Here is a 20,275-nt window from a genome sequence, read left to right on the forward strand (position 1 = left end):
TCAAATTATCCTCTCCTATGTGTTTCCTCAAAATTGGTTTTATACAGTTGGTGTATCTCTGCATTCCTCAAAGGTGAAATTGTGTTGCAAAATTTTGTATTTTGAGGACTTGGCAATTGCCTGCAGGGAATGTACACTAAATGTTAACTTGAAACCTTTTCTGTGATCTTGGCAATGATATTCTAAAGCACAAAAGGAGTCCAAATATAAAAGGGAAGGAAGGCGAAATGTTCACAAGGTAATGAAGGAAAGGGTTCTGGAATGGCAGGACCTTCTAACACTAACCGTAAGAATATTGCTTTTTCTTAATTACCGACCCTGCCTGCTTAAATTCAGGCCCCAGCTTATTCCTGGGCCTGTGGAATTAATCATGCCCTTCAGCTGACAGGATTTGTAAGGGGTCGGAGGCTGACTTGGGAGATGTACAGCGCATTCGCAGCAGGGCCATACAATGAGTATCCTATTGGTGCCGCCGTGACTCGCGTTTCCGGCATGGACTCCTTGCAGCTGCTGACTACTGTCATTCCTGTCCTGCCCGAAGATAAAGCTAGGTCAGTGTACTGGCCTGCCTGCCTTCCCCTAGCGCCATTTGTCCTAGGAGGCATCAGGAAAGGGGTGGGGCGCTTCACCTTGGTAGGAGAGACCGGTGGCTTTTCGGCTTCCTGGTCGGGCTGCTGGCACCTCCCAGAGGTGGCCAACCCAGCAAGGTAATTAACAGCTATCCTATTTCACTATTTTGTTATTTTGGAATCTTGGACATTAAAAAGTAAAAGAGTGTAACAAGCCTCACGTATCGTCGCTCAGCATAAACGGTTGTCTGTTTATGGCTAATCTTGCTTTGGTATCTTTCCCCGGCCGGAGCCATATTGACGTGAATCCAGGCATACAAATTTATTCGTAAATACTCAGCCTGAATAGCCAAAAATATAAGCAGTCACGAAAAGGAAAAATACCATACCATTTTCCACGCACAAAATTAACATCCAGTTAGTGTTTAAATACACTTACTATAAGTTTTTTTTTTCAATTAGTGTACTTTTTGAATTTGTGTCAAAATAAACTTTATACATTGCAGTTGTATGTTGTTTCTTAATTCCCCTTTATTCTGAGATTTCCCTGTTTGTTCCATTTTTTCCCTTGAAGTGAATGAAATAATCAGTGTGAGTGTGTATCAGGATGAGAATGAGAGGAGGGCCAAAGATAGGATTCTAAGGAACATGAAAAGGCGTGGACTTAACGGAGTAACTTAATGGTTTTTAGACATCCTTACATAGAAATGTATCACCATAAAGTAATACATCAAGCCAGAGAAATGTTGCCTGTTGGAAATAGCACCTGAAAATAAAGAGACCTGGATCTAGTCCTGTCTCCTGATAACTAGCTCTTTAAGTCATTTTCCTTTTTGGCTCTTGGTTTCCTCCAGTTAAATAAGAGAGTTGAGTTAAAGATCCTTTTAATTCTATTATTTTTTTGAGGCATTCAAACAGCAAGTATGAAGGAGCTCATTCAATGATTTGATAATTATTGTGTACTTGTGCTAGATGCCAGGGATACAGTGGCAAAATAGATGTAGTCCTTTCCTTTCTGGAGCATATGATATAATGGTGAAAATCATTAAGAATTGCTAAGAGTTCAACAAATGGAGAGGAAGAGGCAGAGAAACAGCATGAGCACAAGATGGGTAAAAAGGTACTATATTTCAAAGTATAGTGTTTAGGTTTACCTACCTGGGACAAAGGTGGTTGTGTAGAAGAAGAGAGAGGTAAGGAAAAGAAAAAAAACATTTGTTGAAAACCTACCACGTGTTCAACATCTCATACGTCATTTTAATTCATACACCTTTGCCTATGAGATAGATGCTATTCCCACTTTATAGATGAAGAAATTGAAACTCAGATTAAGTAATTTGCCTAAGGTCAACTAGCAAATTAAATGGCAGAACAAGAATTTAAAGCCAAATTTTTAATCCTTTTTTTTATGAATACTCATTTTTATGAGTGTTACATATGATCCAAATGTTGCCATTTGTTTTATATATATTCATGTATTACTGATGACTCTCTTTTTTTTCTCTGCAGGGAATGGGCAGGTGACTAGCATGGTTCAGCTACCAGATGGGAGATTCACCAGATGGCAGAGATGGTGAAGGGCCTGTCTGGGAGGTGACAGTAAAACTCTTTGCCATGACAAAGAGATGTGATAATGGATGATTTTGTTTTATTTTTTTAGTTTCCACATTTTTATTGGGGGCCACACAAGAGGGGCCCTGTCAATGGAGCCTCTCACAGTTTCTTCAGGCACATCAGGTGTTCTTCCAGGAAGAGTAGTCTCTTTCTAATCTCCTTTCTTAATATCTAAAAGGAAATTAGCTTGTTTACAATCACTTATCATCTTTGCAATAGTACTGTGGGATAAGTGTTTTCTACATTTTTTCAGACGAAGAATCTGAAGTCCAAAAATGTTTACCTCGCTCTCTGTTAGTGGCAGACCTGGGCCTGGAACTCAAATTCCCTGCCTTTTGAGCCCGTAGATTTTTGTTACGCTAGCATAGCACTTAAAAAGATGGGCAAAAGTGAAACACTCAACAGAAACCTTTCAACAAGGGGGAAGGGATTGGGAGAAGTGTGGTACTAGCTGAGAGTACCTTAAATTCCCTTTACTGAGGGAAATGGCATTGTTTTAGGAGTCAAACACTGTGGTTCCAGCCTAATCTAAAAAGCCAAGTTGAGCTGTCTTAGTTTCCTGAAGGTGACAACATTTTATAACTTACCTTCAAATGGTATAGCAGGGAATATATAGAGAAGGGGAAAAGAAGGAGAGGAAACAGGAAGGCAGTAAAGCACATGTGGGAAATGACTTAAATGTTATATTGGTGGACATAAACCTTTTTAAGATAAAAGGTTATGGGGACAAACTGATTCAGGAGACATACTGAAGTAAGCATAGGATTGTTGGTATACTCCTCAGGCCTTTTGACCCAGTGATTCTACCTCTAGGGATTTGTCTTAAGGAAAGAATTAAAGTTGTCTAAAACTGCTAGGCTAAAAAGATGACATTGTAAATAACTATTAACAGTTTTTAAGAATCACTTAAACATATCAATATAACGGAATACTTAGCAGCCATTTAAAGTCCTGTTGTCAAAAAGAATTAGTCATGAAATATTAAGTGAAGAAATTAGCTTGCAAAACAATATATAGGGTATGATCCCATTTTTTTGAAACTATGTATGTGGAATGTATATACATTTAAAAAAGAACTGGAAGTACAACATTGCATTAGTTGACAGATTTTGCCCATGTTTTTGTGACTTCCAAAAGAAAATAATTCCAGGGAAGCAGCTTGTTAAATGGAGGAGGAGGGGTGGGGAGGAGAGAGAAGAACTAAGGGCAGGGAGAATATGGAATGATATTAGTTTGATGTGATAATGGATGATTTTGTTTTATTTTTTTAGTTTCCACATTTTTATTGGGGGCCACACAAGAGGGGCCCTGTCAATGGAGCTGCTCACAGTTTCTTCAGCCACTCCAAGCTTGGGCTTTGAGGATCCTGGGGGTAGCTGGGCACATTGGGCATGTTTCCATCGCCTCAGGCCAGCAGTGGGTAGTAGTAGGCTTGACCATGGTGACGTACTTGGTGTAGGGGCTGAGGGGATGTAGAATTATAGTCCTGGACATCTTGGTCTGGGTGGCAGTAGAAGTGGCCAGTAATGGGTGATTTTAATATTTTTTCTTTTTATCTACTGACATTTTCTCATTTTTCTAAAGTACAATATGTACTGCTTATATATGCTTTTTGGAAATACTTTTAAACAGGGAAGTTATTAAAATTGAAAAAGAAATCACTTGTGATCAGACTTGTTCCATATGATGACAAACCGAAATAGGTAGGTAGATAGGTACATGGTATGCTTTCTTTTATATTTCAAAGTTGACTTATTATATGACAGAAATATAATTTACCTCCAGCAAGCCCCTAAACTTAGCTTAGAAGCCACAATTTGTCTCTGCCTCTCTGGTAAAAGGTTCTCAAACTTTTCAGATCCTCTGAGGCCAGTAAATAGCTATTGCTACCAACTCTGATCAACTCCTCTATTCTCAATGTCCTTTTGATGGGTGTATGATATCATCTTATATCAGCTGGGGTACTATTAGCCCAATGAAAACGATTCATCTTACCCCAGCAATCTGCTTGCTGAAATTTGCTAAGCCATACCAAACTATATGAAAATCCATTCTAAAATCTCAGTTTTTTTCATCTGTTAATAACATATTCTGACTCTCTTCCGTGATGTTGTGAGATTAGATATGGAAGAAAGAGCTTTCAGAAAAGAGAACCATTCCCCACCCTTAAATCTTCTCAGCAGCTTATTCATAATCTCTAAAAACTGGAGATAACCTAAATGACCTGCAATTGGTGAATGAATAAACAAAATATGGTATATCCATATGATGAAATATTGCTCAGCAATAAAAAGGAACAAACTACTGATAACTTCAACAGTATGAATGAATTTCAGTGTTAAGTGAAAGAAGCCAGACCCAAAACTACATACTGTATGATTCAATTTATATAAATTTATATTCTAGGAAAGGCAAAACTATAGTGACAAAAACAGATTGGTAGTTACAGGGGCATGGGGAATTTTGGGGGGGTGTTTCATGGAACTGCTCTGTTTTTTGATTGTGATGATGACTATAAGCTTTGTCAAAACTCACAAAAGTATATATTAAAAAGTAAATTTTATTGTAGTGAATTGCATATACAGTAACAGATTTTAAAAGAAAATCTCCTGCTCAGGGTTTCAGGTTAATTCCTTGGAGTTCACAAGAACTCGGTGACATATGACTTATAGGAAAAGGACATAGGAGCTTTTCCAGAGCAGGAGAGGGTGAGGATGGAGCACAGAGCCCTTTCAGCTGAACCAAGTGAAATATCTCTTTTCAGGGAGTTTGTCAGGGAGAAAAAATACCGGACGGAGGCTGAGATGTTTGGATGGAGTTTTATCTTGAGGACTTTGTCTCCGATGAGCTTAGAAACAAAGCAACTCAGCAGATGAAAGTGAGAGAACCTGGGGCTTGCAGTTGAAGGAATGGAAGTGGGACCTGGACATTGAATCCTGTGGGGTATGGGGTCACCTGGGCCACAGCAGAGAATCAAACCTGAGAGCTGGAGGAAAGGAAGAAGAAAAACCCTCCCTGGAAGAGTAAGATGAACACACACTCACAGGAAGTTAACACTGAGCTGGTTTCTGCATAGAGACACTCTGTAAAGACCCAGACACATATAGAGTTCATGATACCTCCTGAACCAGCAGCAGAACATCTTGACAAGCCTCCCTCTAATAGGGTTGTGAAATGTCATGCTTTTAAAGATTCCAGACACAGCCTTACTTGGACCACCTGAGTCTCCGCCTGAAGACTCTTCTCTCCCTCCTGTGTGTCAGGAAGGTGCCCTTGTTAGGTTAGAGGATTTTGCAGTCGTGCTCCTTCTTTTAGTCATGCTCTTTCTTCTTTGCAGTCTGTTCTCTGGTGGCTTCCAGTGAAAGGGCATTCTGGAGGCAAGTAAGGATTGATTCCTCTGCCCCCTGGAGGGCTGGCTTCCCTAGACCCCTTGTCCATCTAGGAATACTGAGTTTAAAAGGATGACAGAGAAATTTCAAAGAAACAACCAATCAACCCTGTTTCCTCTGTGCTAATCTTTTCCCCACTGTTCATCCCATTTCTCTTTTCAGTCTCATGTTTAGTCTCTTCTTTCTGACTCTGGACCTCTCTTCACTCACCAGGCTATCTCTTCCAACTTCCTTGCTTCATCTAGTGTTAAAAGCTGAACTTAGATACCCTAAGCCTAGCCTACCTCAGACTTTCATGAGTTCCCAGAGGCCTGTCTCACTTCATCCTGGCTACAGCCTGCAGGTCCTGGCTCTGGCATCCAAGAGAGCCTGGAGCTCCCAGTGGTACACATGAGCTGGAATGATGCTCGTGCCTACTGAGCTTAGAAGGGGAAATGGCTGCCCACTGAGGAAGAGTGGGAGTTTGCTGCCTGACAGGGCTTGAAGAGTACAGACATGCCAAGGCGATTTCTTTTTATTTTTCTCCCCATCCTGCCCTGCATAGGAAGCTTTAAAGGGTGGGAAGAGTGCTTCTTAAAGCATGTGATGCAGGACCAGTTGCTGCTATTTTCTTTTCTAATCTGTCTCAGACTAATACTTATGTAAAGTACCATAAAAACTAATAACTAGAAAAATGGAATGAAAAAAAAGGCATAAAATAGTTTATTGTTGGAGATTCCACAGACATGTTCATTTCAGTAAATATAATTAGAACAACATGGCATAGGGAAAGAGAAAAGAGTTATCCAAACTCATACCTTTTCCATGGGTGTATAGAGATTAATATAAAGAATCACCGTTTGCTTGTAATTTTGTTGTTCTGCAATACTAACAAAACAAAAAGTTGTGAGAGTGAAGTAGCAGTGCCCCATATTCAGCACCTCTACACACGCTTTGAAATAACAACAGCTATACCAATAGTCAGACTGATTAATGTGATAAATGAAGTTGCTTGTTCATTTAGCCAATCTGAGTCCAGTTAACAAGTTTCTCAGTAGTTACTCTCTTTTCTGAGCTGATCTCAACATGAACTGTTAACAAATAGCTTACACACTGGCATTGATTAGAACCACACCTAGGACTGCACTGTCCTGCGGTAATACAGGAGGCCGGGTTGCAGTGAGTGGATGAGATGAGCATGGGAAATAAAAATAAATAATCCTTTTCTCATCACCTCCTAACTTCCTTTTGGTTCCCTCATTCTTTTTGTCTTTCCCTTCTTTCCCGACTCTTATCTCTATCCCCCTGCTGTCTCCTTGCTCTCCTGGCAGGCCAGATTTACCCATGGGGAAACCAGTTCCAGCTACGTCGCACCGACCTGTGGCAGGTAAGGACATACATTCCTCACTCCTGTCCTTTCTCAAATCATTAAGGCCTGCTGTAGGCTAGGCATTGTGTTAGGTGGTGGGATTCAGAGGGCTTTGTGTTCTAATGGAAGTGAAGACTGGTAAAGGGTAAAGCGAAAGACAATGTGGTAGGGTGTGCTCAGAAATAAATCACTCGTTGCCTGAGAGTGCTGGGAGTGACTTTATAGAGAAGATGGCATTCAGCTGATAGAATAGGAATTTGTCAAGTGAAAAGTGGAGCAGAGGGTATTCCGAGCAGAAGAGAAGAAACAACATGAGTATTGTCATTGTATTAGGAGACAGTACTGTATGTTTGAAGACATGACAAATTCAGAGAGGCTGGAACATAGAGAAATGAGAGAGGATGTTAGGAGATGAAGTAGACAGTGGATCGGAGGCAGATTTTGAAGGACAAGGTGTGCCAAGATACAGTTTCAGATTTTATCCTCTAGGCAGTGGAGGTTTTTAAACAGGGGAGTAACTACATCATTTCGACTTGGGGATGCTAATTGTTGCTAATTTGTGCAGGATCAGATGAAGTAGAGATGCAGTGGTTGCAGATCTCTGAATTTGAGTCTGTGGCAATGGCCCAAGTGATTATAAACACTTGAATTAAGTGAAAGTGGAATAGAGAGGAAGTCAAATGAGATAAGCATGTCTGAGACGATAGACTGGGTTTGGTCACTAATCAAATGTGGATGGTTAGAAGAGAGTTAGGCTAAAGCAGGAATCTAAGCTTAGACAGCAGGGTGATGGTGCTATCATTATTCAGAATAGATAATATGCTTGTTGAGTCAAAGGGATAGAACTTGATCAGTGTAGAGTCAGCTTAGCTTAAGATGCCTGTCGGTCATTTATATATTCAGTCAGAGGTAGAAAATATAAGTCTGAAACTTAGGACAGAGGTCTGGGTCAGAGCAAGTGGTGTGCGAGTCATCAATATTTACCATAGCCAAGAATGATATATTCCCCCCAGGAGACTCTGTAGAGTGAGGGGAGCACAGCACCAGCATTTTAGGGGGTAGCACTGAAAAGGGCCTGAGAGAGAGACTGACCTTTTAGATGATCATGATATCAGAATTTTGCAGAAAGAAATATCTGGTTTATACACTGTTTGATCTTTGCTAAATTAACCATTTGAGCCTCAGGTGCCAGTTTTTTAAAGGGAGAAAATACTTGCCTCACAACCTTGTAAGAATTAAAAGAGATAAATGTAGCAGTCCTAGCACATAGGAGGTGTTGAGTAAATTATAACCCCTTTGGCTTCCCTTTCATAGGAACAGCTGCCATAGAGTGGTGGCAGCTGAACCCAATTTTAATGAGAAGAATGAACAAATTGAACAAATTGCATCAGCAAATATAGGTTACTTTTTCAAGAATTTTGGTGGTAAAGAATAAAAGATGAGAAAGGTAGAGTCAGGGCAGGTGAGGGAGAGTTAAACCTGTTGGTGGTAGAAGAGAAAGAGATGGTACAAGAGAGCACAGGACAAGCATCATGGCTCATGAGAAGGTAGGGAGTGCAAAGCATGGAAAAAGGAAGAAAGAAGGGACCTAGCACATGGCGTTCGAGGCATAGGGGAGGAAGTCACTGAGAGTAGAGAAAATGAGAGTGGGATGGGCTTGACATGGACTACTGCTGGCACACACTTCCTAATGCAGCCAGGAGGTCATGGTGGAGGACATGAGGCCACTGGTTTGAGAGCTCAGGATGGGAACTTTAAGTCACTTCGCCATGCTTTTCATCCTATCCCAGATGATACAGCTAGATGACCTTGGTTTTCTTCTGGGTAAGTAGGAACACCTGCCTTAGAAAGGATAGTAAATCCTTTAGTCTAAATTTCTTCCTCTCAGGGAAAGATCCCCAAGGGTGACAAGGCTGAGGACAGCTTCCATGGAGTCTCCCCAGTGAGTGCTGTCCCCCCACAGAATAACTATGGTAAGATTTCTCATCCAATTGCTGTCAACATTCACAAATTGGTTGGTGGGATCATTCTGCCTGATAAATGAGGCAGACAGAAGGACCCGCAGGGAAGCACTTGCTCCCCAGGGCTTTGATGGCTAGGAGGGATGAGTGTGGTGCTTCCCAGCCTGGGACTGCCCTACCTGCTGTGCTGCAGGGCTCTATGACCTCATGGACAATGTGTGGGAGTGTACAGCTTCACCATACCAAAATACCGATCAGGACATGCGTGTCCTCCGGGGAGGGTCCTGGATTGACACGTCTGATGGCTCCGCCAATCACCACGCCCAGGTCACTACCAGGTGAGGAGCTTGGTAACTGGGGACTGAAGGTCTGGGTCCTGGCCTCCCAGAGAATAGGCGACACCAGAACTGGTGTTGTCACTACTTCCACTGGGAACTGAGAGTAAAGCCAACGTCACTTGCCATGAAAAACAAGAGTCCAGGACAACTTGTGCCTTTTCTTGTCAGCTCTCAGCACCAAGGGAGACTTTGTGTCCAGCATCTTCATTATATGGGTTTCTCCTCTTGTCCTCATAACTAGGTGTGCAGAGGGAGGAAAGTAGAATGGCCACATCAATAGGTCATGGCCAAGGGTCATAGAAATATTGACTCTTCTAACTGGTGGCTACATGAAAAATCATTTTCTACAATCATTTTGTTTTACAATCAAGATAAAAATAGGCTCGGGGAGGTCCTGAGACATGCTCCTTTCACACAAATGGTTAGTGATTGCACCAAATGGTAGCTCGGTAGTCCCATGCTCTTGAGTCCCCTTCTAGGACTTTACACTTAATTTATATGTAGATTTATTTTGGTTGATCTCCCTGCAACTCCTTCTACTCCTTGGTTCCATGAGGACTGTATAGAGGCCACTTTTCCTGTGGCCTCATGTTTGCAGATGTTTCTTTGATCTGTTGGGGCCCCTGGATTTTCTCACCTTTTTTAGTAGTGGAGAAAGGCTGGCCTAGAAACCAGGAAACTGGGTTTGACATTGATTCTGTTGTGCCACTGAAGCAGTGATTGGCATTGGGCAAGACATTTAAATCTATCTACATCCGATTCTGAGTCTATAAAATGGTGAACAAATCCTGCTTTCCAGAGCCATTGGGAAATGGCAAATGAAGGAATATATGAGAAGTATCTTTGAAAAGTATGAAGTACTGAGTGGTGCTACGATATTCTCACTTCTTGCCAAAGGGTTTTATTTCAGCTGAGTTATTCTAAACTCAAAGTTATTAGTCATAGCCTTTCCTCCCTTCCAGTGTAATCTCTCAGAACCACTCTCACTCCTCCACCCTGTCCCAAGGCTGCTTCATATCTCCCAGACTGCCCTCACACCAAGCTTCTTTCCAGACTATGCCCTCCCCAGTCCTCAGGTACCCCAGATCACAGCAGGCTATGGGAAGAGGAAGAGGAAAGTTGGGTAAGGCCCCAGGCCCCATTCTTTACAAATGTCCATTCTCTCTCTCTTTCTCTGGTGGCAGGATGGGCAACACTCCAGATTCAGCCTCTGACAACCTAGGCTTCCACTGTGCTTCTAGTTTTGGCTGACCACCTGGGAAGCTGTGAGCAGCTATGTAAAGCCAAGGAGAAGAGTCCTCCATGGTACCCATGTCACTCCCTGGTGACATTCCAAACACAGCCAAACTCCAAGCTCTTCACCTTCAGCCTCAGGAATGATCTTCCTCTTCCCCCATCCCTCTGTTACAGACACCTCTCACCAGGGTAGGTGAGACCTCTTACCTCAGAGAAGGGGTGGGTCTATCGCTTGGAGAAAGGGCCCAACTTATTAATTATGGCTTGGAGCTGGCCTATTAGAGGCCACGTATTAATCATATAGGGGCCAAATACTCAAACAGTTGGGGCAGAGTGCTCTGAAAAGCAGTTTGTTAAAAAAATGTTAAATCTGTTCCCTCCGCCTTTCTTGATGTCTGATTCAGGGATCTGACATTGTTTTCTCAAGGCATAATTTCCCCCAGTTCTCTTTGTTTTCCCAGCAAATTGCTGCAGAAAGAAATGCTTCCTTCATTTGCCTCATTTGTAGTGTTTCATGTGCTTCTGAAGGAATTTAATTTCAATAACCTGTATGTAAAATGCAGCAATATGAGCTCTTTAAAGCACATGTCAGTATTAAAAGGGTCTAGGAGAACCGAATTTTTACCAGGGAAAACTACATCATGGGAGTCACAAAGTAAATAATATTCCAGAAAGACAAATATCAGAAGCTTTCCTTTCTATTGTTGATTATGTAAGGGCTTCCATATGCCTCTAAAAACATGTGCCCCTGAGAAGAACTTGCTCCCGTGGTGTCACTTAATGCCATGATGTCAGTAAAATCTTCTGTGATTATTTATCTGTCTTTTGTCCTCACCCAGGGACCCTAAGGGAAGTACATACTAGTGTCAGTAACTCTGGGCCTCCCATGAGGAAAAAGAAACTGAGATAGTGCTATAACTGGGAAGTGGAGAAGCAGGAAGCCTCCCTGCTGTTGGATCATACCTAGTGCCCTATTCTCTATGCCTAACCGCTATTGCGCTTACCATTGTGTGATGGGAGTGCCCGATCTTCTTGCATAGAGCCTCTGAGAGGGATAATGGCCCAATTCCAGGAGTCCTGGCAGGGACCAACTGCCCCTCTGGACAGAGAGAGGCCAGCACACAATCTCACTCCTTTGACTAATATTTCTGCTGCTTTCCCTTTCTTTTGCCACCTACTCGCCCTATTCCACTTGCCGGCACTTCAGTATTCTTCCTCAATCAAGGAGAGGAGCACAGCCTTGGGTGTGTTCTCAAAGAGGGCAGCCCGGTTCTGTTGCTGCCCCTTCTTCACCCAGTGGCCATAGATGCGGAAAGCATAGGCATCAATGAGTCGGCGCAGAGACCGGAGGGCATAGGGATCACGAATGACAATCTCTCGGGTCACAGGCTTCACCCGCTGGTACTGGTAGTAGATCCTCACTGAAGCCAGCACTGTCAGAGCGATCACCTGTGGAGGGCCAGGACTGAGAACCTGGACCCAGCCCCTGCAAACCTGTCTCCTTCTCCCTCCAATGCAGGGAGGCCCTGAGCTTGTTTGCCATGAAGACTTGCATGGCTTCTGCTGGGCCCTTCCTAGTGTTCTTTCCATTTTCACCCTACCAGTATTTGCAGGGATTTAGACTGTTGGAGCCAGTCAGGTGACATCTGTCTTGCTTGAAGCCAGAAGAAATTGAGCTGGAACCATTATGGGTGGGGTAGGGGAGGAAAGGGGCCTTGGAAACCCTGAAGGTGTAAGTAGTAGTCCCTCAGGAGAAAAAAGGGGATTTGGGGGCTTGGACTTGAGGCAGTAACAACTGCCCCAGGGCCCTGGGTGAGAAGGGAGCTTAAGTACCTTGAACTTTCCCCGGGGGCTGAAGTGACGCACTTCTTCCACAACATACTGCTGGAAGAAGGGATGCGCTAAGGCTTCTTCTGCAGAACAGCGGCCCTGGGGGTTCACCACCAGGAAGCGGGAGACCTGAGAGAACAAGGGGGGACTGAAAACATGAATGCAGAGTCCCCTCCAGCACTTTAGAAGACTTGGGGTCTCTCCTGGCAGACTCCTCCATCCTGTGGCATGGCATACTCTTCTACCTCCATGGTGAACTTTTCCCCTTGCCTGATCCCTGGAGGCAGCAGGCCAGGGCACTCACCAAGTCTTTCACAGTATCCGAGTAATCATCCCATTCAGGTGAGCCAAACTGGTAGTTGCCACTCATGATCATCCTCAGCATCAGCATCTGCTTCCGGTGCCAGAAGGGTGGGGAGCCAGCCAGCAGGGTATACATGATGACTCCTGTGCTCCACCTGGCACCAGGTGGATGGGGAGGAAGACAGGTGGGCTGGCTGTAGCTCCTGCCAACTCCTCCCCTTCTCAATCAGGTATTCCTGGTCACGGTGGCATCCTGTCCCTCCTCCCCAACATACTCACATGTCCACCTCCTTCCCGTAGCCTGGGTGGTCATCATTCATGGAGCACTCAATGATCTCTGGGGCCAGGTAACTGGGGGTCCCACAGATCTCTGCAGGAATAGTTATCATCAGGATAGGTCAATGGGGGATACTTGGAAGAAGATCTAAAGAAACAGTTGAGATGTAACCAAAATGATGTTTGGGCTGACCAACTTCAGGGCTAAGGGCATGGACCAGGTGCTGGCCCATAGGGCCACCTGCTTGGGGCTTATTTGTTCTGTGATCATGTCTAGACATCCAGGTCTACCACTCAGGCAGTGGGAACCTGACTCGGCTCAGTCCTAGGAAGAGAGCCTACCTGAAAAGACACGTAGCCTTGAAATGATAGGGGTTTTATTCTGGAGTGGGAGGGAATAGGAGAGAAACCCAGACAATTTCTATTCCTGGGAGAGTTAATAAGAAAGCCTGAGCCCCTGACGTGGGCCAACACACATTACCAGACCTCGCAGCTTCTGTCCTGGCTCCAGCTGGCAGGAAAAGCCAAAGTCTGTGAGTTTGATGTTCATGTCATCATCCAAGAGGATGTTTTCGGGCTTCAGATCCCGATGCACAATGTTGAGTTTGTGCAAGGTGCAGATCACCTCCAGCAGGGCTCTCATGATCTTTCTGGGGTGAGACAGGCACATGTTACTCTTATCTCCTATTCTGCAGGGTCAAGTAGCAGGCAGAGAGAACAAAGCCCACCTATTAGCCAGACTGCAAGTAAGAGAGGACTCAGGGCAGGCTGAGACAGTCTAGGCTGAACCAAGGATGGAAGGAGGCCATAAAAGCCAGTGGTGCACACCCCCAGCCCAAGCAAGTATGCTCCATATACCCCCTCCAAGACCTTGGTGCCTGTAGCACTAGGATTCAGGCAGGAAGTAGGGAGAGAGGCAAATGGACCCTCACCTGGTTTCCTTCTCACTCAGAGTGACTTTCTCAGTGAGGTAATCAAAGAGCTCCCCTCTCTTCATCCTGTGGGGACAGAGGGTTTGTAACTGTATAGGTCCCAAGACCATTCCCTCCTTACCCTTCTCCCAGAGAGTTGTTTCTCACCCTAATACCTCCAGAGTCAAAGTGGGTCACTCCCACAAAGAACCAAGGTCTGTGGAGAGGAGCTGGGGAAGTGAGTGGAGAGATTATCTGGAAGGATTGAAAGAAGGCCAAGGAAGTCTAGACAGGTGGGATGGCATCAATATGAGGGTCTCCCCCCACTCTGCAACCATCTGTGTAAATGACAGCATGTACGGGATTTATCAGGGCCAAAAAACAGGGCTGGGAGGTGAGACTAGCCCAAGGCCCCCTGGCCCAAGGCCCCAGACCCAAATCAGAAAGACCAGAGTATCTTGATTTTTCCCAGGAACAAATGGAAGAAGTGGCAGTACAAGTGTTGGAGGAGCTGTTTTGCCTGTTTTAGGATTAAGAATTGTGATTCAGTCTTCTCACTTCTTGGGATGATCTATAAAGAGGTCTCTGCTGGAACAATCTAGTTATAACCCGGAGGGCAACTTGGGGCAGCATTAAAAATAGCTTCCCAAAGCAACTTCTTGAAAGGTTAGAGACATTTGAGCTGTCCCCAAGGGCTCTACAGGACAGTTCCACTGAGAAGAGTTAGCATAGCTGCAGCTGGGCAAATCTGGTGGGGCCCTGGGAAAGTCTTCCTGGGTTAAATTAATAGGAAAGGTGCATCCTGCCCCCTTTCACCCGCCCTTCCATGAAAAGCAGTGGGATTCTTAGAGCACAAGGGATTTTGACAGTGTCACCGAGAGGCAATAAAACAATCGAGTTTAGCTGCTGGAGCAAGGAGGGAGTTTCTGTTTGAGGAGACAACCTAGAATTTAAAGAGGTGAGCCTTGTTTTATATTGTTCCTAAAAGGTAATGTGTGAATCCAGTTTTTATCATTTTAATTCCATTTTAAAGACACTAGGAGAACTCACTATTAGCAGCAGCAGCAGCCCCAATAAGATTTACTAGTAAACGCTAGGGGACTGTGCAAGGCACATCAGAAGGCCCCTGCCTTCCTGGAGCTGGTGGTTTAATTGTATACACATGCCAAGTAAAACTGTGTCTTCAAGCAAATTAACACTGCACATATTCAGTATGGCTACAATATGAAATGTTCCAACAATACGAAATCTACTTGAATAATTTTCTCAAGTAAATCTGGTCCCTAAATTAGCTGTTGTATATGGAGAAATCAAGACACCCCTTCAACAATGAATCATACAGCAAAGATTTTTGTTCTTTAGTGAGGATTTGACGGAGCGGGGGAACAAGGAGATGGAGAGTTCCTTTCTCTGTGAAACTTTTCTAATAAAAATGGTAATATGATTGCACCATTCACAGAACACTTTGTATTGTTTGAATTTGATGCTTAGAGCCTGGTGAGATAGGCAGAGTGGTTGGTATAATTTTTCCTTTCTTGAGAAAACAGGCTCTCAGAACTGAAGGGCCCACAGGCACCTGTGATAAAGAGATCATCTCAATAGCCCACTGGTGCAGAGGCAGGGAAATAGTGATGATGATGTTGTTGATGATGATGATGATGATGATGATGATGTTGATAATGATCTCCATCTTTGAACCGCACCCAAATTCAACCTCTACCTCCCTGGAGGGGTCTCTTCCCTCAATACCGCTAGCCTCCACCTTTCTACTCTTGCCTCATGACAGTCGGCAGGATCCTTTTCAAAAGAATTGGACCACATTACTCTCCTGATCTCCATCCTCCAAAGTCTTTGCCATAGCTAAAATGCCTGCATCATTCCCCCACCCTAGTTTCCTTGCCAGTCCTCAAACATACCAAGCCCATCCAGCAAGGCCCTTGCTCTCGTTCTTCCCTCTGCTGGAAGGCTCCAGCTCCAGGTCTTGTTTTGGATTCCTCCCTCCAAGTCTCTGCTCAGGTCACCTCCTAGAGAGACTTCCCTGACCAATTCAACTAAAAAAGAAATCTCTACCCCTCTCTAATCCCTGTTCAGCTTTATGTATATGTACACATACATAACTATGTGTAATATTATGGCTTAATTGCTTTCCGTTCATTACCTGTGAAAATTATTACATAAAGTTGAGGACCTTATCTGTCTTATTCATTGTTCTAACTTTAGTGTCTAGAATAAGTATTGAATGGCCACTATCTTCATCACTGTAGCTAACAGTTATTAGCGTTTATTTACATTGTGCCAGTCACTGTGTTATTATTACTTCCATAATACTGATGAGAAAACCGATACTTAAAGAAATCCTCCACCTCATAATCAGTGGACCCAGGATTTAAAATGTGGCGGCCTGATCCCAGGGGCATTTCTGATCCTATTTGGCATCCACAGTATAAGGGGCTGGCTGCTGGTCTCCAGGAAGCCCCGGATGGGGGACCATAGTATCAGGTTCTCCAATAGTCCCCAGGTATGGTTGACTCCAGGGCTGGGTACTTACAGGTCAAACACCAAGAAGAAGAAAGTGTTGGTCTCATAAGTGTCCTTCAGCTGTACTGAAATGGAAATGGTTGGCTCATCTTAGGTAGCAGAGAAGCCTGGGGAGGGGGAGCAAGGCATAGGGGCAGGGAGATTAAAGTTGCTAGGGCTGAACTTTGAAAGTGGAGGTGGTATCAGGATGGTGCACAAAGGAGGCCCACCAGGGCAGGGGGAAGGCCCAGACATTTCCCTCACCCATTCTCCCACCAGTACCCAACCCCAGCCCTGCCTGTTACCCCTTCTGTCTGGCTGAAAGAGGAGGCTTAGACAGGACTGAATCCCTGGAGCAGGTTTCCTGGAGGTTGGAACCAGGAACTTCAAGCCTCAGGGAACTGGGCTGGTGAGGCCTCAGGATGCAGGAGACACTCTGGACAGGCCAGCTGCACAATGAAGCTGCACTCCCTGACTTGGGTTATCAGAGCAGAATCATGGTAAAGCACCCTGATGTGGCTTGAGGCCATCACTCACTGATATTAGGGTGCCCTGAAACCTTGCGCAGGATGTCCACTTCTTTCAACGTGGCCTGTCGCAGCTCTCGCACCTCCTCAGAGCTGAAGCTTCCCCCGCCCGTGATGTCAATGATCTTCACTGCGTACTCCTGGCACGTGGGCTTGTGGATGCAACGCCTGACGACACTGCTAACTCCCCTGGGGGTACAGAGGATAGATAGTCCTAAGGGCCCCTCACTCTAGGAGAAGTCCCACATCTTGTTCCCTAACTCACTGTAAACTTTTGGGACAGTAGGATGAAGAAGGCGCAGCAAAGGTGATTTGCAAACCTGGTCTTAGGCCTGGTCTCAGGCCTCTTAACTTCTAGCTCAGTGCTCTTTCACACAAAGAAAGAAACCATGCATTCTCAAGGCCATAAGCTTCCTCTGACCCCTCATTCTTAACCCGGTCCCAAAGCTGAGTTTGGATGTGCTTGTCAGCAGCATCCGGGGGAACTCTTTGCCAGGAGAAGTCTCCGATCTACTTACTCTTGTACACCCTTATCTGTCCTGGTTTAGGAGGGCAGGACCCAAACCGAGGGATTCTCCAAATGAACAGTGCTTTGGGGATGGAAATGAGGTCATTGCTCAAGGTCAAGCAGAGATGGCTCCAGTCTGTGGAGCCAGCTGGAGCCTAGGACAGCACTTCCTGGTGAAGGTCTGGGCCTTACCTGCCCAGGATCTCCTTAGGCTCATAGTTGTCATAGAAACCCTGTGCAGAATGTGAGTCTGGCAGCGCTTCATCCCACGTCATGCTCAGCTCCTTGGGGATGATTCTGAGGGGATTTGAGAGGAAAATAGAAAGAAGCTATCAGCCTTCCTGCCTGACCTTGGGGATGAGTTCTTTGAGGGCTGGAACAATTTCTCTCACTTATTTTTGTCTCTCCTGGCACAGAGCTGGTCTATCGCAAATGTTCAGAATAAATGTTTGTGAACTAAAAAAAAAAAGTGCCTTGGAAAGAACCCAACATCCTTTTTCCCACTAGCTGTAAACTTGTCAGCCCCAGGTGACCATGTGCTTCCCTATACATACTTCCCCAGTAGAAGCTGCAAATAATCAGCTAGTCCCAGGCCCAGGACTGAAGCAGGAAAGCCCCAAGGTTAGCTCTGAGGGGGACAGTACACCCTTGGTTTTAGAAAGAACTACTGAGGAATGCTTAAGAAGACAAATTAAAATGCAGTTTCCTTTTCTCTCTGAGGTGATGAGTAGTCCTGTTTTTCCTCTACCTTCTCTCTGTCCTTGAGGAAAAGATGAGAAGCCTCACAATGTCATTTTTTTAACATGCTGCTCTAATAGCCTTTCCTTATCTACCCTAGTCCTAACCAACCGTCTGACCCTGAAAACACCCTTTCCTCCAGGACATGCTTCCTCTGCTGCCCACTGCTCTGTCCTCACTCATTCTATCCTTAACCAGGACTTCCATAATCACTCTCTCATTCATTCATTCTTTTATACTCTTTGTGAAGCACTATGCCAGGTGCTCTGAGGGATGCAGAGCCTGATGGTTGAGTCCTGGTCTCCCAGCCTCTGGTATCAGTTTTGTCAGTGTGTGCTGTCTTCTCCCACATTAAACTGTGATCTTCTCTAGGATGTCCCAGCTGTCCCTGCCCTCTGTGTCCAGTGCGGGTATGCAGGTGCTATTCCCTAGATATGAGTTGGCAGTTGGAGGTATACCTTTGGTTCAGGGTCCTGCTGGCAGAATGCATGCACCATGTTCTACCTAACAGTGGCCAGTGAGCCCTGAGTGGTCCTACTGCAGTGGGGGCGGGGGTGGCGGGGGAGGAGCGCAATACAAAGCTGGAACTCTCAGGCATGGACTCAGAGTTGCTAAGCTGGCCAGGTTTGCTTCATCTATGTAGAGGCCACCGGGGTACTGAATTCCTACCTTAGATGAAGGATTTGAGAAATGAAGAAAATCATCTACTAACAGAAAGAAGAGCAGGTAGAAAACAGGCACAAGCTGCCACTCAGGAAGGCCAAAACTGCCTCTAGCCCTGATTCTACTGCCATTTCTGGGTCCAAGAAGGCCTGTCCTACCCAAGTGGCCAGTTTGATGACCAGCCAAGCTGCAGCCCTGGCTACCTCAGGTCTCAGGCTAACTGTTTCAAAAAGCCTGGTGTCCCCACTGCTGGGTACATGGTTAACAGAGAAAAGATTTGAACAACCATAACCTCTACCAGCAGGTACCTGGGCTGCTCACAGGCTGCCTCTGCCCTGTCAGCAACCCCAACTGAACACAGGAGTGTCTGTTTTCCATAAAGACAAGCTAATTTCCCAGCAAGTCCTTTGAAGTTCTCAAGATGCACATCTGTGCCCTCACCTCCCAAAGTTGAGTAGTACCAAGTCTTTCTCTTCTCCCAGCCTGCAATGGGCAGACCTACCCCAGGATGCCACTCTAATTGGGGACTTCATTCCCTGGCATGAGCACATTCACCTAGTTCTGGCTGCAATCAAATCTCTCAGTGCAGGCGGGGTAGGTTTCTATTGCCCCATCCCTTTGCTTTAGGCCTAACTTGGGGCTGACTTTGTGCCACTGTCCACTGCCCCACCTATACCCACAACACCCTTCCCAAGACCCCTTTAAAAAGGGTCACCAAATGGGAGTAGGTAGCCTAGTCTTTTCTGGAATATAACATCCCTCCCCTAAACTCAGAGTCTAAAAACACAGTCTCAGGGACCCACTTTCTGTAGATAAGCTCCATGGTGGGAGTTTCAAGAGTCAACACTGCCACTCTTCTGGTCCATCTGCCCTTCAGAAGGGAAAAGTAAGTCTAATAGATTTGGTGGTTTCTGTCTTCTTTACCCCACAGCCTCTCCCCTCTCCCTGCCTACTGCCTGGCTTTAGTCCATCACTGGCCCAGTTACTTACCGTTAGGTCCTCACAGGCCTTTGAGTGAATTCAACAGGAATCCCAAGGGTCCCAGAGCCCCTTGGGGAAGGGGGAAAAACAGAGGACTGAAGCAGGTCGAGAGCAGACACCCGTAGCCGGAGCGGATATCTTGTTGCTGCTCTTCCTTCAGGCTTTGCTAACTTGATGACGGTAGGCTGAAATGCCAAAAATAAATCACAACTGCAAACCCGGGATGCAGGCCAAGGCTCAGCAGGCACAGTGCACAGACCCAAGTCTCACCAAGGGTGACCTCTGGTGGAGGGTGAGGAAAGTCCAGGTGACCTCGGACCAGGCATTTCAGTGAGAGGTGACTAATTTTCCTTCTAGAGCTCACTTGGCCTCCAGGCCCAGAGGCTATAAGGCCAGCTTTGCCAGAAATGCATTAGCTTCTCTGGGGGCAATTTCTGTGTTTCTTAAGATCAGGAAACACAGTGCACTGGTGCACTCACACTACAATGTTGGGACATGGAAGTCAGAACCTGCTTAGGGACATTTTGTGTGGCTGCTCTATAAAATGCAAACCTTAAAGGTTATAG

The 20,275-nt window shown here is 45.2% G+C and overlaps 2 protein-coding genes across 3 annotated transcripts; one reads left to right on the forward strand and one right to left on the reverse strand.

Moving 5' to 3' along the window:
* The first annotated feature begins 287 nt into the window (after nt 1-287).
* Nucleotides 288-11,474, forward strand: SUMF2 (sulfatase modifying factor 2). Its single transcript, XM_016138553.2, is given in 12 exon segments — nt 288-2,124; nt 2,126-2,180; nt 2,362-2,386; nt 4,926-5,006; nt 5,009-5,061; nt 5,521-5,539; nt 5,542-5,564; nt 5,909-6,059; nt 6,883-6,938; nt 8,809-8,893; nt 9,075-9,219; nt 10,404-11,474. Coding segments are annotated over 12 exon segments (909 nt in total). The 5' UTR covers nt 288-1,993; the 3' UTR covers nt 10,489-11,474.
* Nucleotides 11,475-11,584: 110 nt separating this feature from the next.
* Nucleotides 11,585-20,275, reverse strand: PHKG1 (phosphorylase kinase catalytic subunit gamma 1). 2 transcript variants are annotated; one of them, XM_016138551.2, is made up of 10 exons: nt 19,719-20,275; nt 17,520-17,624; nt 16,830-17,008; nt 16,324-16,378; nt 13,797-13,862; nt 13,351-13,514; nt 12,868-12,958; nt 12,590-12,743; nt 12,289-12,414; nt 11,585-11,904 (listed from the first exon to the last, which is right to left on the reverse strand). In XM_016138551.2, the coding sequence occupies exons 2-10, from the start codon at nt 17,600-17,602 to the stop codon at nt 11,659-11,661; spliced, it is 1,164 nt and encodes a 387-aa protein (XP_015994037.1). In that variant the 5' UTR covers nt 17,603-17,624; nt 19,719-20,275; the 3' UTR covers nt 11,585-11,658. The 2 variants fall into 2 exon arrangements, with proteins under 2 accessions (XP_015994037.1, XP_015994038.1); XM_016138552.2 differs by having other exon boundaries at nt 11,659-11,904; nt 16,324-16,373; nt 16,903-17,008.

Source organism: Rousettus aegyptiacus, unplaced genomic scaffold, assembly GCF_014176215.1.
Source record: "Rousettus aegyptiacus isolate mRouAeg1 unplaced genomic scaffold, mRouAeg1.p scaffold_m13_p_8, whole genome shotgun sequence".
NCBI classification, from domain to species: domain Eukaryota; kingdom Metazoa; phylum Chordata; class Mammalia; order Chiroptera; family Pteropodidae; genus Rousettus; species Rousettus aegyptiacus.

What these genes read in the sequence shown, in the direction of transcription:
- PHKG1 (XM_016138551.2), bottom strand. Translation starts at nt 17,602, where the DNA reads ATGACGTGGGATGAAGCGCTGCCAGACTCACATTCTGCACAGGGTTTC. An exon ending in TTCTTCTTGGTGTTTGACCT is followed by an intron (nt 13,863 to 16,323) that starts GTAAGTACCCAG and finishes CTGTCCCCACAG; the next exon opens with GATGAAGAGAGGGGAGCTCT. An exon ending in CGGATACTGTGAAAGACTTG is followed by an intron (nt 12,415 to 12,589) that starts GTGAGTGCCCTG and finishes TTGTTCTCTCAG; the next exon opens with GTCTCCCGCTTCCTGGTGGT.